Source organism: Myotis daubentonii, chromosome X (genome assembly GCF_963259705.1).
Source record: "Myotis daubentonii chromosome X, mMyoDau2.1, whole genome shotgun sequence".
NCBI lineage: Eukaryota > Metazoa > Chordata > Mammalia > Chiroptera > Vespertilionidae > Myotis > Myotis daubentonii.
Window position 1 is genome coordinate 22,012,535 of NC_081861.1, and position 15,676 is coordinate 22,028,210.

At 43.8% G+C, this 15,676-nt stretch overlaps 1 protein-coding gene across 4 annotated transcripts in view; it reads left to right on the forward strand.

Annotated features, from left to right (window-relative positions):
* Nucleotides 1-2,713: 2,713 nt before the first annotated feature.
* The window catches only part of ATP11C (ATPase phospholipid transporting 11C), a 226,948-nt gene continuing 213,985 nt past the window's right edge, over nucleotides 2,714-15,676 (forward strand). For all 4 annotated transcript variants that reach the window (XM_059679783.1, XM_059679781.1, XM_059679780.1 and 1 more), the window contains exon 1: nucleotides 2,714-3,453. In XM_059679783.1, the coding sequence (XP_059535766.1) occupies nucleotides 3,427-3,453 (27 nt within the window). In that variant the 5' untranslated portion in view covers nucleotides 2,714-3,426. The remainder of the gene's footprint in view (nucleotides 3,454-15,676) is intronic.

Consider the following 15,676-nt stretch of genomic DNA (forward strand, 5'->3'; position numbering starts at 1 on the left):
ATGGTCTGCTTTTTCATAGTCATTGACAGCAGCCTGTACAACACTTGGGTTTTCTTAAGAAACTGTGAAAAGGCATTGAAAAGAACAAAAATAATTTCTTCTTGTCATAAAAAAGCTCAAAGGAAAGTAACTCTAGAGGATGTGTGTGAGAGTAACTCTAACTTCAGGTTGAGCTTGTATATGGAAAAAATTACGTTGCATAATTTTCATGTTTTGCTGAGCATAGATTGATTTGTGTGCAATTGCATTTTTATAGTCAAGCAAACCCATGAGTATAGATGTTGTGATGAAATAAATTAGGAGAACATAAAGATAGTGTAATTATAATAACAAATGAAAATATGACAAACATTACTGCTTTACCTTGGGGGATGCTAAACGCTTTGCTTTTAGGCTGGGCTACATGACAATGGCTTGTGAGATAATTCACAATGGTGTGTGAGAGAACACTGCAAAACAATTTTCAGTTCTCTAATTGTTTAAGTTGGTCTGTTTGAATTCATAAGCAAAGTACATTTTTCCATTTGTTTAACAAAATTGTATACAAAAAGATATTACTTATTACTTACTAGTAAGCACTTGCAACCCCAATGTCTAAATTCATTTCGTATTACCTATTTTATTGATAAGGATGCACTTTATTGATAACTAGAGGCCTGTTGCACGAAAAGATTTGTGCAATAGGCCTTCCCTTCCCCTGGCTGTCAGCACCAGTTTTCCTCCGGCACCCGGGACCCAGGCCTTTGCTCCGGCCAGAGCCGCCTTCAGTCTTCGCTCCGCCACTTCGCACTTATGTATGCAAATTAACCGCCATCTTTGTTAGCGGTTAATTTGCATATCTCGCTGATTAGCCCATGGGAGGCATAGCAAAGGTACGGTCAATTACCATGTTTGTCTATTATTAGATAGGATGATTCTAAACTTGTGCCTAGAACAAATGACAAGAACCTCTTCCACACCCAAGTTTCAGTATCTAGAACAGGGCCTGTTACATAGATGTTCAACAAATAATTAGTGAGTTAAATTACATTAGTTGCTGTGTTCAACAAAAAGTAAAGCCAGAAAATAAACTATATTTGAAAATATATCTTTGAAAGAATAGATAGCAAAGTTTAGATCCATTTTACAAAACAAACAAAGAAACATCCTAATGTCTGATTAATATACATTTTATATAAACTTCAAAAATCATTAGATGTATCCTCAAGTGTGAGCAAATCTGATGGAACCACAATAGGGAAAGAACTGGAAAAATAAGATTTTACTTCTTGGCGATTAGGAGTTTGCGCACCTACCTTAAATTTCACGCATTTGCATTTTGGGGATTGGCTCCTCACTCAAAGAATCAAAGTCAAATTTCATAGGGTGTTTCTGAAGGTCCTTTGGGGAAGTTTAGTTCATTCAGGCGAGCTGCTCACACAGCCCACACATCCTGGGCATCTGACAGGGCAGTGTGTTCTTTTTCTTAGGTCGTCCTGTACTTTCTCACAGACCTCTCCCTCCACCCTGGACTTTGCCCACTGGGCTTTTTTTATTATTATTATTTTTTTTTTTTTTGATGTCAGGTCCTGTAAATCCTTCCTACGTTTCAAGGTCCAGTGTAATCTTCAGCGTTTTCAGAAAAGTTTTCCAGATCCCCTTTTCAGATGTAATATTGCTCCTCCCCATTTTCTGAACCTCTACTCCAGCAGACATCCCCTGACTAGACTGCGACCAGCTTATTGGGGAGGTCTTTCAAGAAGTTGCTGCACCCAGCCCTTAGCACAGTGCATGGTACAAAGAAAATGCCCAATAAAGGTTTGTTGAAGTGAGTCTGAACCCCCGAGGAGAAAAGGAGAAGAGGCCGTGGCCAGCAATAAGGGCCCTTCACGATCTGAAGGGAGGCCCGAGTTGTCGCTGGACCCTGTCCCCAACTCTAGACTGGCTGGAGAATATGGCACAGTAGAAAGCTCGGGTAAATGTATTTAGTTCTTTACTTTTATAGAGGAATCAGAAAGTTCTTCAACAGCCTCGGGCAAGCCATAAAAAGGTGGGGGTTGGGATGCCCAGTCTCGGGGCAATTCTAAACTCAGCTTTCATATCTCATTTTTAAAGTTTCGCAAATTCCAGTTCTAAACTAGGAGCTGAGAAGGGTTTCACAATTTTCGCGCCCTAGAGACGGCTCCCAGCATTTGGGGCTTGCCTCACTTATCCCTCTCCCATTTCCCATCGCGGGGAATCTGGGGAGCACTCCTGGCCTCCACAGTCAGTCGGTGCTGAGAACCTCGGTTTGGCCCGGAGGTCTCAGCCGCTTCCTCCTTCATCGCTCTGGGCAAACCAGGCACCGGCGAGTGAGGGAGCTCCCGGCCCACAGTACTTGGTTGAATAGAGGCACAGGTTGGACTACAACTCCCAGGTTGCTCCGGAAGAAGTGCGGGGGCTGGGAGGAGAGGGGGCGGAGTTTGGGGTGGGGATGGGTGGCCGGGAAATCCCGCCCCCCTGCGCAGTAACGGCACAAGCTTGACTTTACAACCTCATAGAGAAAGTGGAAGTAAGACGGATTAGGTGGGAGGTAGGACAAGAGAACCAAAGGAGGGACAGACAAGTAGGTGGAAGCGGAGAGCGGAGCTAGGAGAGAGTAGTGGGGTGACCCGCGCTTTCCAGATGAGGAGGGGGCGGGTTTCGTAACTAGTTTCCCCGCCCCGCTCGCTCTGGGGTGTTCACAGTGAGTGCGGGCCGGTGGGCGGCACTGTGGCTCCCCAACCCGGGTGCGGGACGAAAGCGCTGGGCGGCGCGGACCGAGGAGGGGCTGCGAGTGAAGCGGTGCGGTGGAGGAGTTAGGGCCGGGTCAGGGGAGGCTGTGACTCCCGACCAAGCCAGTGGAGTAGTGCCAGGCTGAGGCAAGGTGAGGCGCGGGGTGCCTTGGAGAGTCCCCCCTGTGCCCCGAGTGGGGCGGAAGCACGCGGGCTGGCTAGCGGGGAGGGCGGGCGGTGGCACTGCTTCAGGGAAGAGTGCAGACCGCGGGAGGCCGAGCCCGGCGCCGGCACCGGCTGAGAGATAGGGGCGTCCCCTCCCCGCAGGAGGAGCCTAGGGCTCCTCTACCTTCCCTCCCCCGCGCTTCGGAGTCGCCTTTTCCGCGGGCTGCTGCGGGAGCGGAGGGGCGGCGGTGCTGGGGCCAGATAAGTGGGAGCGACCGGGCCTCAGCCCCCAGGACGCGCGGGCGGGGGCGGGCCGTGGGTGAGGCGGGGCGGGGGCGCGAGAGGGTGGGGGGGCGGGGTAGCGTGCAGAGCCTAGGAGGGCGGCGACGGTGCAGGCGGCCGGCTGGTGGCCGGGTAGCCTGCCTCCCGTGCGCTTCGCGCCAGCAGCCCACGCCGCAGTGTGTTCTGTGGACGGCACCTTCCCAGACAGCCCGGCAGAACGCAGCTCGGCGCCCCAGCCTTGGACGCGATGTTCCGCAGGAGCTTTAATCGCTTTGTAAGTACACGCGCTGCGGCTCCACGCGGGCCGGTTCCCTGGCTCGTCAGTCCCTCCGCTGGGTCCCTCAGAACAGTTTTCTGCGGAGATAAGTGCATCTGTGGGAGACACCACCTTTTAATATTCGCTGAAATATGCTGCCCTGGCAGCCAGGGTGGGAGGCAGGTAGGGCTCTCAGAGGACAACCCCCCATCACCCCGGACGATTTAAGCTGAGCTTCCTGGGGCCGTTACAAACTCAGCCTGAGAGGGGTGGGGGTGCCTAGGGCCGGATGGTGGGGGACCGACCGAGGGGCTCCTCGGTTTGCCAATTAGTCGAAGATGGCGTTTTATGATCAGGGAGGTGGCTTTCTTTTGTTTCTTCTGCTACGAGCACATGGAGGTAAACGTAAACCTGTATCCGTGGCAGAAAAGGTGGCGGAAAAGGAGATTCGGGGGCTTAGGGGGCCTGAGGCGAGGGCAGGACTCAACCTTACCTGGGGCTCAACCGGCCGGGCGGGTGGGTGGCTGATGATCGGAGGCTGGATAAACTTTGGAGACCGAGCCTAAAAAGCTCACCTTCAGGGGCTGAGAAAAGCTAGGGCGATTGTCAGTGTGGACTGGATGGATGTGAAGACTCCACGAGGCGGCACAGCCGCCGCGAAGCATCGCGTCCAAAGCCCCCTGGAGCCCTGAACGCCCCAGGCACTGAACCCTTGGGAGAAGGCAGGCTGCTGCTGAACAACTCCGCCCACGTTTACCCCCTTTCCAATTCCCCAGAACAGGGAGTTGGGCATTGGGAAAAACAATTTCTGGCTACTATCTTTTGAGTAACCTGTTTTACTCCTAGAGGGTACATTAAGAATGGAATAAAACAGGGACCATGTCTTCCATGTTGATATTTTGTAGTAACTTCCTTAATTGCAAGATGAGGTGGTGGGGATAGGATTTTACTTCTGCCAATGATGTGAAAGAAGGCTTTGTCTTTAAGTTTAGATTTTTTTATCCTTAGGAAAAATGGTTGAGTGCTGTGCGCTCCCAATAACCGCCTCACAATATAGGTTTGAGAACTTGTAGACTCGGTTCTTTTCATGTGTTTATTATTCCTGATCAAAGTATTGGTGACATTTTTTTAAAATGGTTGGATGATTTTGCTCTACTATTTTGTGCATTTGAAACTTTCACAAATGTACTGTGGCTAAACGAGAATTATACACCCCCTTTTAGGATATTAGTATCACAAGAGTGCTGTGTTGTTTTTCTAAATGTTTACCTCATCCATAAACATGTCTTATGAAATTGGAGCAGATTATCTGTGGTAGTCAGTACCGGTTGTACATATCAAGGATCTTGAAATCCATAGGAATTGGCTTGTATTTGATGCTCTGCTATCAAGCAAGTGACCAAAATTGGTTTCTCATGTTTAGCCCAAGAAGATAAAAGAGTATTCTACTTCATAGGTTTTTGGGAAATGTAACTGTTGTTTGGGGGTGACAAAAAGGGAAAGGTGACAAAAGCTAATGGTAATATTTGGGAAAAGGGTACTCTTTTCACATGACACTCTTATAATGGAAAAACAACTGGCCTCTGGTTCATAATAAATTCATTGGCTTAAAATTAAGATGTTGACATTCTCACTTTTTTGAGGATTTGAACATCTGAAAGCAAGCAATGGAAGTATTGGTCTAAAAGCCCCTTTTGCTTTTCTTTTGCTGAGAGTGATCTGCATTGTATCAGAGTAGTAATTAAGTAGTGTTGGCCCAAGAAGCCAGGGCATGCAGTAGAATTTGCAGCAGTTCTTGAGGTGCCAACCTGCAGATTTGAGGCTTGTACTTGGCATTTCCAATCAAGATCTTTCTGCAGAGAATCACTTAAACCAGGGGGTCCTCAAACTTTTTAAACAGGGGGCCAGTTCACTGTCCCTCAGAACATTGGAGAGCCAGACTATAGTTTAAAAAAAAAACAACTATGAACAAATTCCTATGCACACTGCACATATCTTATTTTGAAGTAAAAAAAACAAAACGGGAACAAATACAATATTTGTATTTGCATGTGGCCCACGGGCCATAGTTTGAGGACCCCTGACTTAAACTCACACTGAACTAAGCTTTGACCTCATTGTTTCAGTTAGAATATCTGACTGCTCAGTTTCCTACACAGTCATGACTATGGTTAAGTCTCGGAATTTCTACCAGTGAAGTAAACTGGAAGATTCTCAGGAGTTGTATCTGAGGCCTAGAGCAAACCATTGAATTGAATGTGAAACATGCTATTGCATACTCATTGCTAAAGAATTACTTCAAAATTTTGGGTGGCCAGATTTTATCTCCTTTAGATCAGGAAGCCTCATGTCCTCTCATTTGCCTAGTAGAGATTATTTGAGGGGCACTCCCATTTACATCACAGTAAGGCTACCATTAAAGATTTAGGTTGGACTTTGAGACTTGCACAGCAGTATAATCCAAGTTGTGTGCTGTCTTATGATTGCTTTTATATTTCAGAGATGGGGCTATGAATTCTTACCAAAATTAAGGTTTTTTTTATATGCCTAAAGTCTGAAATTGACTTTGAATGTTAAATACATTGCATGAGTGGTGTTTGTAGTTGCTGGTCACTGAAAACTAGATACTGCATGTTAGTACAGGGCTTTATATTTTAAATCTGACATGGGAAGTAAATATCTCTTGGGAGTAGCATCATCTATGGCTTAGTAGTGTTTGCTGAATCATTTTTAAAAGGCTATTGATTTCCCCAGGATCTCCAATGTCAAACTACAAGAAGTAGTATTCAGAGACTTTCCATCCTAAAACCATGGCCCAATTTATCCATAACCAGGACCCCCCCCCCAACACACACACATGCACGCTGATAAAGATGCTGTTACTTTTGATTGGCAACATTTTAGCAGAATACAGTAGGTCTTCAGGTTACGTCGTCGGAGATTGTTCCTGTGGCACGATGTAACTCGATTTTCCCCATAAGTTGGAACCCACCTACATAAGCACCTACATCACTCACATGGAACACATACACAGGAGTAATGAAGTGAAATAGTAAAAAAAAATTAAAAGAAAGATAACAATTTCTGACCTTTACTTGTGGTAAATAAATAATAAAAAACATAAAGCACATATGTACATACCTCGAAATGATGGAACTTGTAGCCCTGCGAACGAATCTGTGTGCCAGTAGCTCGCTGCCGCCCTCCTGTAGCTCCCTCCACCCCCCTCATAGCTTGCTGCCCTGCCCCCTCCTGTAGCTCTCTGCTGCCCCCTTGTAGCTCCCTGCCCCACCCTCCTGCTGATCCATGATCTGGTCGTTATGTGGTCTGTTGTTATGTAATGACCATTTGCATATTACATCTTTATTATATAGGATAGGAGATGGCGACGTAACCCAAAAACTGCTGTACCGTGGTTGAGCTGGCTCCTTCAACCCTGCTGAGATCCCTATAGCTATTCAGAGCTTGGGGGAAAAAGTCACTAGTGCTCAAACTGGTTATCTTCAAACAGCTTACAGTTAAGGAAGCTCTGCTGAATCGTTTGGTGGCCACTGAGGTGTGGATGTGGTTTTATAGGCAAGTGTGGCATCATTGGCTATAATGTTTGAAAACCAGTCTTTAACATGTTTCTTTTTGGTTTATTATTTGAATGTTCTTGCACCATGAGTGATCAGAATGGTATTTGAATAACAAAGATATGTAAAAAAAATGATTCATTGTATTTTTTAAAGGTATGGCCTTGCCATCTTTGCAATTAATAATGGTTATGACTGATAAATTATGACTTCCTTTTTTAACAGTTTTGAGGTAGAAATTGGTGGATTTGGTGTAGGAGTTTAGGACTCAGGCAGGTAAGGTGTGTCTTAAAAGATTTAATAAGAGTTAGATGCCTCTGAGTATAATAAAAGCACTGCCTTTACCCAGTCAACATCTCCATTCTCCATACATTTATTAAGTAAAATGAATAATAGTAGCTTTGTCTATAGAATTTATCTCCTCTAAAGGCACGTTTAGTTGAAAGTCTGGACTAGCTGAGACTTAAGGGTCAGGGAGTTTTATGTTATCCTGTCTTTTACTCTTCATAAAATTCCTAGTGGTTGCAGGAGCATTTTCACATGGGTTTAAAGGTTTAATGAGGATCTAAGCAACAAAAATTACCCCCTTTTGACTTATTAAATTATTTCATGCTAAATCCTATGTAAGGTGGGAAACCTATTTAGGAATGGCTATCTATTACTTGAAATAAATATTTATTATTAAATTATTTATATATTAAATACCTGAAAATAGTTTTTTGGGGTCTTTTTTTTTTAAATTTTTTTAAAATATATTTTATTGATTTTTCACAGAGAGGAAGGGAGAGAGATAGAGAGTCAGAAACATCGATGGGAGAGAAACATCGACCAGCCGCCTCCCGCACATCCCCCACTGGGGACGTGCCCGCAACCCAGGTACATGCCCCTGACCGGAATCGAACCCGGGACCCCTCAGTCTGCAGGCCGACGCTCTATCCACTGAGCCAAACCGGTTTCGGCTTTTGGGGTCTTTTTTTTCTAATTTGCCTTTTACTGATTAATCAACACAAAACTCTGAATCTCTTCTAAATAACTTCTATAAGGGTTTACTGTTGTGCTCCTTCTGTTTATTATTATTGCTCATAATTCAGCCTGTTAGTGGGTAATATTAAGTGCCTATAAATCAGGTAGTTTTCAGTGCTCTTAACGAACTTTTAGCAGAGGTGAAATTCAGGCAGGTGAATCTGGCCATTTTCATATTGATAGAACTGTCCAACTCAGCTCAATTTTTTCACCTAGGGTGCCAATTGACCATCAGCTGGACTATGAGTTCTGGGAGGTAAAGGCTGGTCATTGGCCCCTGGGAGAACCATTGCTAACCCCGCTTTGTCTGGATGATATTCAGAGAACTAGCCCATGTAAGATTTCAGGTGCTGGTTGTTGAGTGATTGAAAAAATCATCAAGGCTGACTGCTTGCCTAACATGGTTGATTGGTTCTCCTAAAGAGGGTGAAGAAGGCATGGGACACAAAATAAAAATTCTATATTTTCATCAAGGTAGTGGAATTTCTGTACATCTATAGCTTTATACGGATTAATCTTTTGAATCTGGAATCTTTGAGATTAGGGGGGAATTTTCTGGTTTGCTGAAGGGACGTTCTGGGTTTCCATACATGAACTAGTTTTCAAGTTTATTTCCATTCACCTAACACTTACCTTCTTGGCTAGTATAAGGGTAGATCAGCAGTGATTGTAAAACAAACATTAGCATGACTGCAGCATATGTTAACACTGCTGCAGTTTAATGATGAATGAGTAGTTAGCACTGCAGATAAAGGCGGGGGATGCCCTATGCCAGCACTTTGGCAGACAGCCTCTCAATTACTGCGGTGTGTGGATGGATTGTTGGTTTGTCCAACTTCTTAATTATCTGAGGTTTATAGATAATGTTGGACCATGGATACCAGATATGGTCCCATATATATCTAATAGAATATGGGAAGATTGGTGAGGCCTATGCTGTTTAAGCTGGTATTTATTTTTTTAGGCTCCTCTGTTATATGTTTTCTTAAAGTATTATGGTGGCTGTATTTTCCTTGTCTCCTCCTCTTCCCTAGGTATTGGAAAAATGAGAGAACAGCTTTCTTGATAATGATCTTGCAGCTAGCACAGCATCAAGTAAACAGTAGTTGCTAAATAAGTACTTGCCGAATTACTTTGAACTCAATTGATAACAGTCTGTCAGTAATAACAGGTGAAAATGATCAGTTGGGTAAGCAGCTATCCAGAATTTTATACATTTCAGATGGGGCTACTATTAAGTGCGTAGCACTGAAAATAATCTATTTTCAGTGGAAAAGTATGATACTATGCTTATTCTAAATGAGAAAAATATTTTTATGTCCAATTAAAAAATTGAGCATTTAAGTCTGTGGTATAGTTTGATATCCTGTATTGTGATCCCTCTAACTTTGTTCTTTTTTTCTCAGGATTGCTGTGGTTATTCAGGGTCTTTTTTAATTCCATATAAAATTTTGGAATATTTGTTCTAAGTCTGTGAAATATGCCATTGATATTTTAGTAGGGATTGTGTTCAATCTGTATATTGCTTTGGTTAGTATGGACATTTTAATGATGTTAATTCTTGCAATCCATGAACACTGTATATGCTTCCACTTTTTTGTATCTTCGTCTGTTTCTTTTTCCAATGGCCTGTAGTTTTCTAGGTACAGGTCTTTACCTCCTTGGTTAAGTTTATTCCTAGGTATCTTATTTTTTGTTGCATGAGTAAATGGGATTTTTTATTTTTTTTTTTAGTTTCTCTTTCTGAGAGTTCATTATTGGTGTATAAAAATGCCATTGTGCCCTAACCGGTTTGGCTCAGTGGATAGAGTGTCGGCCTGTGGACTGAAGGGTCCCGGGTTCAATTCCATTCAAGGGCATGTACCTTGGTTGCGGGCACATCCCCAGTGGGGGGTGTTCAGGAGGCAGCTGATGGATGTTTCTCTCTCATGGATGTTTCTAACTCTCTATCCATCTCCCTTCCTCTCTGTAAAAAATCAACAAAATATATTTAAAAATAAATAAATAAAAATGCCATTGATTTCTGGATATTAATTTTGTATCCTACCACTTCGCCAAATTCATTTATCAAATCTAGTAGATTTTTGGTGGAATCTTTAGTGTTTTCTATGTGCAATATCATGTCAGTTGTGAGTAATGGCACTTTTACTTCCTCCTTTCCAATTTGGATGCCTTTTATTTATTCTTGTCTGACTGCTGTGGCTACGACTTACAGTACTGTTGAATAAGAGTGGTGAAAGAGGACATCCCTGTCTTGATCCTGTTCTTAATGGAAATGCTTTTAGTTTTTTCCCATTGAATATGATGTTGGGCGTAGGTTTGTCATATATGGACTTTATTATGTTGAGGTATGATCCCTCTATTCCCATATTGCTGAGAGTTTTTGTCAAAAATGGGTGCTGGATGTTGTTTAATGCTTTTTCTGCATTTATTCCTATCATCATATGATTTTTTTAAATTAAATCTTTATTGTTCAGATTATTACAGTTGTTCCTCTTTTTTCTCCCCATAGCTCCCCTCCACCCAGTTCCAACCCCACCCTCTGCCCTTACCCCCCACCACTGTCAACATCCATAGGTGTATGATTTTTGTCCAGTCTCTTCCTGCACCCCCCACACCACTTCCTCACCCCCCTGAGAATAGTCAGTCTACTCCCTTTCTATGCCCCTGATTCTATTATATTCACCAGTTTATTCTGTTCATCAGATTATTTATTCACTTGATTTTTAGATTCACTTGTTGATAGATGTGTATTTGTTGTTCATAATTTGTATCTTTACCTTTTTCTTCTTCTTCCTCTTCTTAAAGGATACCTTTCAGCATTTCATATAATACTGGTTTGGTGGTGATGAACTCCTTTAGCTTTTCCTTATCTGTGAAGCTCTTTATCTGACCTTCAATTCTGAATGATAGCTTTGCTGGGTAAAGTAATGTTGGTTGTAGGTTCTTGGTATTCATCACTTTGAATATTTCTTGCCACTCCCTTCTGGCCTGCATAGTTTCTGTTGAGAAATCAGCTGACAGTCGTATGGGTACTCCCTTGTAGGTAACTGACTGTTTTTCTCTTGCTGCTTTTAAGATTCTTTCTTTGTCTTTGGCCTTTGGCATTTTAATTATGATGTGTCTTGGTGTGGTACTCCTTGGATTCCTCTTGTTTGGTGTTATCTGTGCTTCCTGGACTTGTAAGTCTCTTTCTTTCACCAGGTAGGGGAAGTTTTCTGTCATTATTTCTTCAAATAGGTTTTTAATATCTTGCTCTCTCTCTTCTTCTGGCACCCCCATAATTCGGATGTTGGTACACTTGAAGTTGTCCCAGAGGCTCCTTACACTATCTTCATATTTTTGGATTCTTTTTTCTTTTTGTTTTTCCGGTTGGGTGATTTTTGCTTCTTCGTATTTCAAATCTTTGACTTGATTCTTGCGATCCTCTAGTCTGCTGTTGGAACTCTATAACATTCTTTATTTCAGTCAGTGTATGCTTAATTTCTAGTTGGTCCTTTTTCATAACCTTGAGGGTCTCACTAGATTTCTTGAGGGTCTCACTAAATTTATCGGCGGTTTCTCGAAAATTCTTGAAAAACCTTACAAGTGTGGTTTTGAACTCTATATCCAGTAGTTTGCTTTCCTCCATTTCTGTCATTTGTGACCTGTTTCTTTGTCTCCACATTTTTTATGCTTCCCTGTGTTGATAGAGTGGCTTTCTGTGCTAAGTGTCCTCTAGGGCCCAGTGGCTCAGCCTCCCCAATTACCTGAGCTAGACACTCTTGGTGCACCCCTTTGTGGGCTTTGTGCACAGTCTTGTTGTCGTTAAGCCTTGACTGTTGTAGGTATCACTTGGAGGAATTGACCTCCATGCCTGTTGTCTGTGAGAATCAGCTGTGTTTATGGTGGGAGAACTTCTGTGCTGGAGACACCCTTCTGGGGCAAGACTTGCTTCAGTGGGGCTTTGGTGCTCACTGAGTTTGCCCTCTGAGTGTGTCCCTTATGGATCTGAGGAGTTGTAATCTGGATGGTCCCACTCTGACCACTGGGTACACTGGCTCTTGGATCTCTTAGGAGGTGCTAATGTAGCCTCTTCCTGAGGCTACCCAGCAGGAGCTATGGAGAGATCTGCAGATTTCTCTTCTTTGTTTGGGGGTTTGGAGGTGCCCAGATGAGGCCCAGCTGTGCAGCAATGCAAGCTGCTGTGGGGCCTTGGGCCTTCTTTTGGAAGTTCTGGGTCTCTCTGACCCAGCTGCAGTTTGTTAGGTAATTTTCAGATTGCAGAGGGCCAGGCCTTTCATATGCAAAAGCCTCTGCGCACAGCTTGGGTGGAGCGGGGTCTCAGGGGATCAACAGGGTGGAGCAAACAGCTAAGGCTGCTCCTCAGTCCTATCCTAAGAGGCCCCTCGTCTCAGTGTCCCTGTAATCGCTGCAAGTACCTCTGAGAGAAAGCCGCCCTCGAGTTCCGACTGATGCCAGACAGTCCAGTTTCTCCCCATATGAGTCTGGGTCCCCAGAGACTCATTCGGAACTAGAGTTCAGAGCACACGGGAGCTTGAGACTCACTCCGGATTGAAAAAGACAACTGCGTCCTCAGCCGCCAGCCCTTTCCACATGCACCTCCGTACCTCTGCACTTTACTTCCGCACCTCCTCTGAGTCTCAGTGTGCTTTTCTTTTTCCTTCTAGTTGTAGAATTTCCACTCAACCAGCCTTCCTGTGGTTCTGGATGATGTCTGTTTTGTCTTTTAGTTGTATTTTTGAAGTGGTTGTGCGAGGCAGCAATTTCCGGTGTTTACCTATGCTGCCATCTTGGTTTCCTCCTCATCATATGATTTTAAAAAATAATATGTTTTGCCCTCACTGGTTTGGCTCAGTGGATAGAGTGTTGGCCTACAGACTGAAGGGTCCCAGGTTCAATTCCAGTCAAAGGCACGTGCCTGGGTTGCGGGCTCAGTCCAACATGCAGAAGGCAGCCAATCAATGATTTCCTCTCATCCTTGATGTTTCTATCTCTCTCTTCCTCTCTCAAATCAATAAAAATATATTTTAAAAAATAATATGTTTTTATTGATTTGAGAGAGAGGAGAAGGGAGAGGGAGAGTGAGAGATAAACCTTGATGTGAGAGAGAAACAGATCTGTTTCCTGTGTAAGCACCCTGACCAGGGACAGAACCCGCAACCTGGGCACATGCCTTGACTGGGAATCCAACCAGCAGCATTTCTGTGCATGGGATGACACTCAACCAATTAAGCCACACTGGGGAGGGCTGATCATGTGGTTTTTATCCTTCACTCTTTAAAAAAATGTTTATTGTTGAGAGTATTACAAATGTTGCCCCCTTTTCCCCCATTCCTTCCCTCCACCAGGTTTCCCGCCCCACCCCAGGCCTTCACCACCCTATTGTTTGGGTCCATAGGTAATGCATATATGCATATAAGTTCTTTGATTAGTTTCTCCCACCCACTTGCCCCCCTTCCCTCTGAGATTCGTCAGTCAGTTCCATGTTTCCATGCCTCTGGTTCTATTTTATTCATCAGTTTATTCTGTTCATTAGATTTCTTATTTGTTTCTTTAATTTTTAGATTCAGTTGTTGATAGGTATGTATTTATTTTCACTTCATTGTTCATATTTTTAATCTTTTCTTCTTCCTCTTCCTCTTCTTAAAGAATACCCTTCAACATTTCATGTAATACTGGTTTGGAGGTGATGAACTCCTTTAGCTTTTTCTTGTCTGTGAAGCCCTTTATCTGACCTTCAATTCTGAATGATAGCTTTGTTGGGTAGAGCAATCTGGGTTGTAGGTCCTTTCTATTCATTTCTTTGAATATTCCATTCACTCTCTTCTGGACTTCAATGTTTCTGTTGAGAAATCAGGTGACAATCATATGGGTGCTCCCTTGTAGGTAAGTAACTGCTTTTCTCTTGCTGCTTTTAAGATTCTCTCTTTATCTTTAAACTTTGGCATTTCAATTTTGATGTGTCTTGGTGTGGGCCTCTTTGTGTTCCACTCGTTTGGGACTCTTCGATCTTCATGGACTTGTATGTCTATTTCTTTCACCAGGTACTGGAAGTTTTCTGTCATTATTTCTTCAAATAGGTTTTCAATATCCTGCTCTCTCTCTTCTCCTTCTGGCACCCCCATAATGTGAATGTTAGTACACTTGAAGTTGTCCCAGAGGCTCCTTACACTATCTTCAATCGTCTTTACTTTTGCCCTTTCAGTTGGGTATCTTTTGCTTCCTCATATTCCAAATCACTGATTTGATTTTTGGCATCCTCTATTCTACTGTTGAATCCCTGTAAATTATTCTTTATTTCAGTTAGTGTATGCTTAATTTCTGACTGGTCCTTTTTCATGTCTTTGATGTTCTCATTAAGATTATGGAAATTTTCACTAAGCCCCTTTAAGCTCTCATTAAGGTCCTTGAGCATCATTATAACCATTGTTTTGAACTCTGTATCTAGTAGTTTGTTTTTTTTTCTATTTCTTTTCCTGGAGATTTCTTCTGTTATTTCATTTTTGACATGTTTCTCTGTCTCCACATTTTGGCTGTTTCCCTGTGTTTGTTAGGTTGAACTGCTATGTCTCCTGGGATTGTTAGTGTGGTTTTGTGTAGTAGGTGTCCTGTAGAGCCCAATGGCCCAGCCTCCCAGTCACCTGAGCTGGGCACTCTACATGTGCCCCTGTGTGGGCCCCTGTGCACAGTCCTGTTGTAGTTGAGCCTTGATTGCTGTTGGTGTCACTGGGAAGAATTAACCTCCAGGCCAGTTGGCTGTGAGGACCAACTGCAACTGTAGTGGAATAGTTGCTGTGCAGGAGACACCCCTAAACAGCAGGACTTGTTTCAGTGGGGCTTTGATGCTCACCAAGTTTTCCCCTTGAGTGTGTCACTCGTTGATATGTGGCATTGTAGTCTGGTATGGTTTTCAAGGTGTCTACCAGGTGCACTGGCCCTGGGGCCTCCCAGGAGTTGCAAAGTCAGCTACTGCCTTGGGCCAACCTGCAGGAGCTACAGAGTGATCTGCAGATGACTGCTACTTATGTTAGGCTTGGGATTGCCCAGGAAAGGCCAAGCTGTGAAGCAAGACTGGTTGCTGCTAGTGTGGGGCCTTGGGCTTCTTGTTGATAGGTATGGGGCAAGCTGTTGCTTATTTGAGAGATAGGTCATTAAACTAGGACAGGTCATTCATATGGAAAAGCTGCTGCAAACAGCTTGGGTTGGGCTGAAAATTAGGTGGGGCAGGGTCTTAGGGAATCAACAGGGTGCAGCAAACAGTTTTTTGCCAGTTCGTGGAGCTTCAGATATGGCTCTGCCAGTCAGCTCTATAACAGGGGAGGTCTTAACATGGAAACAGTGAACCCTGTGAAGACCCCTATCTGGCACCCCCGAGTTCTTGCCCCAATGCCAGGCAATCCAGTTCTTCTCCTTATATCCCTGGATCCCCCTAAGAATCTGCCCCAGTGCAGGAGATCAGAGGGAGGATTTCCATGTGCTGGATCTTTACAGGGAATTGCTGGGAATCTGGCAGCCTCTGTGTCACTTAGCCACAATCCCCACTGGTTTTTTACAGCCTGAAGTTATGGGGACTTTTCTCCTCAACCCTGGAAACCTGGGCTGAGGGGTCTGGTGTGGGGCTGGGACCTTTTGCTCCTCTA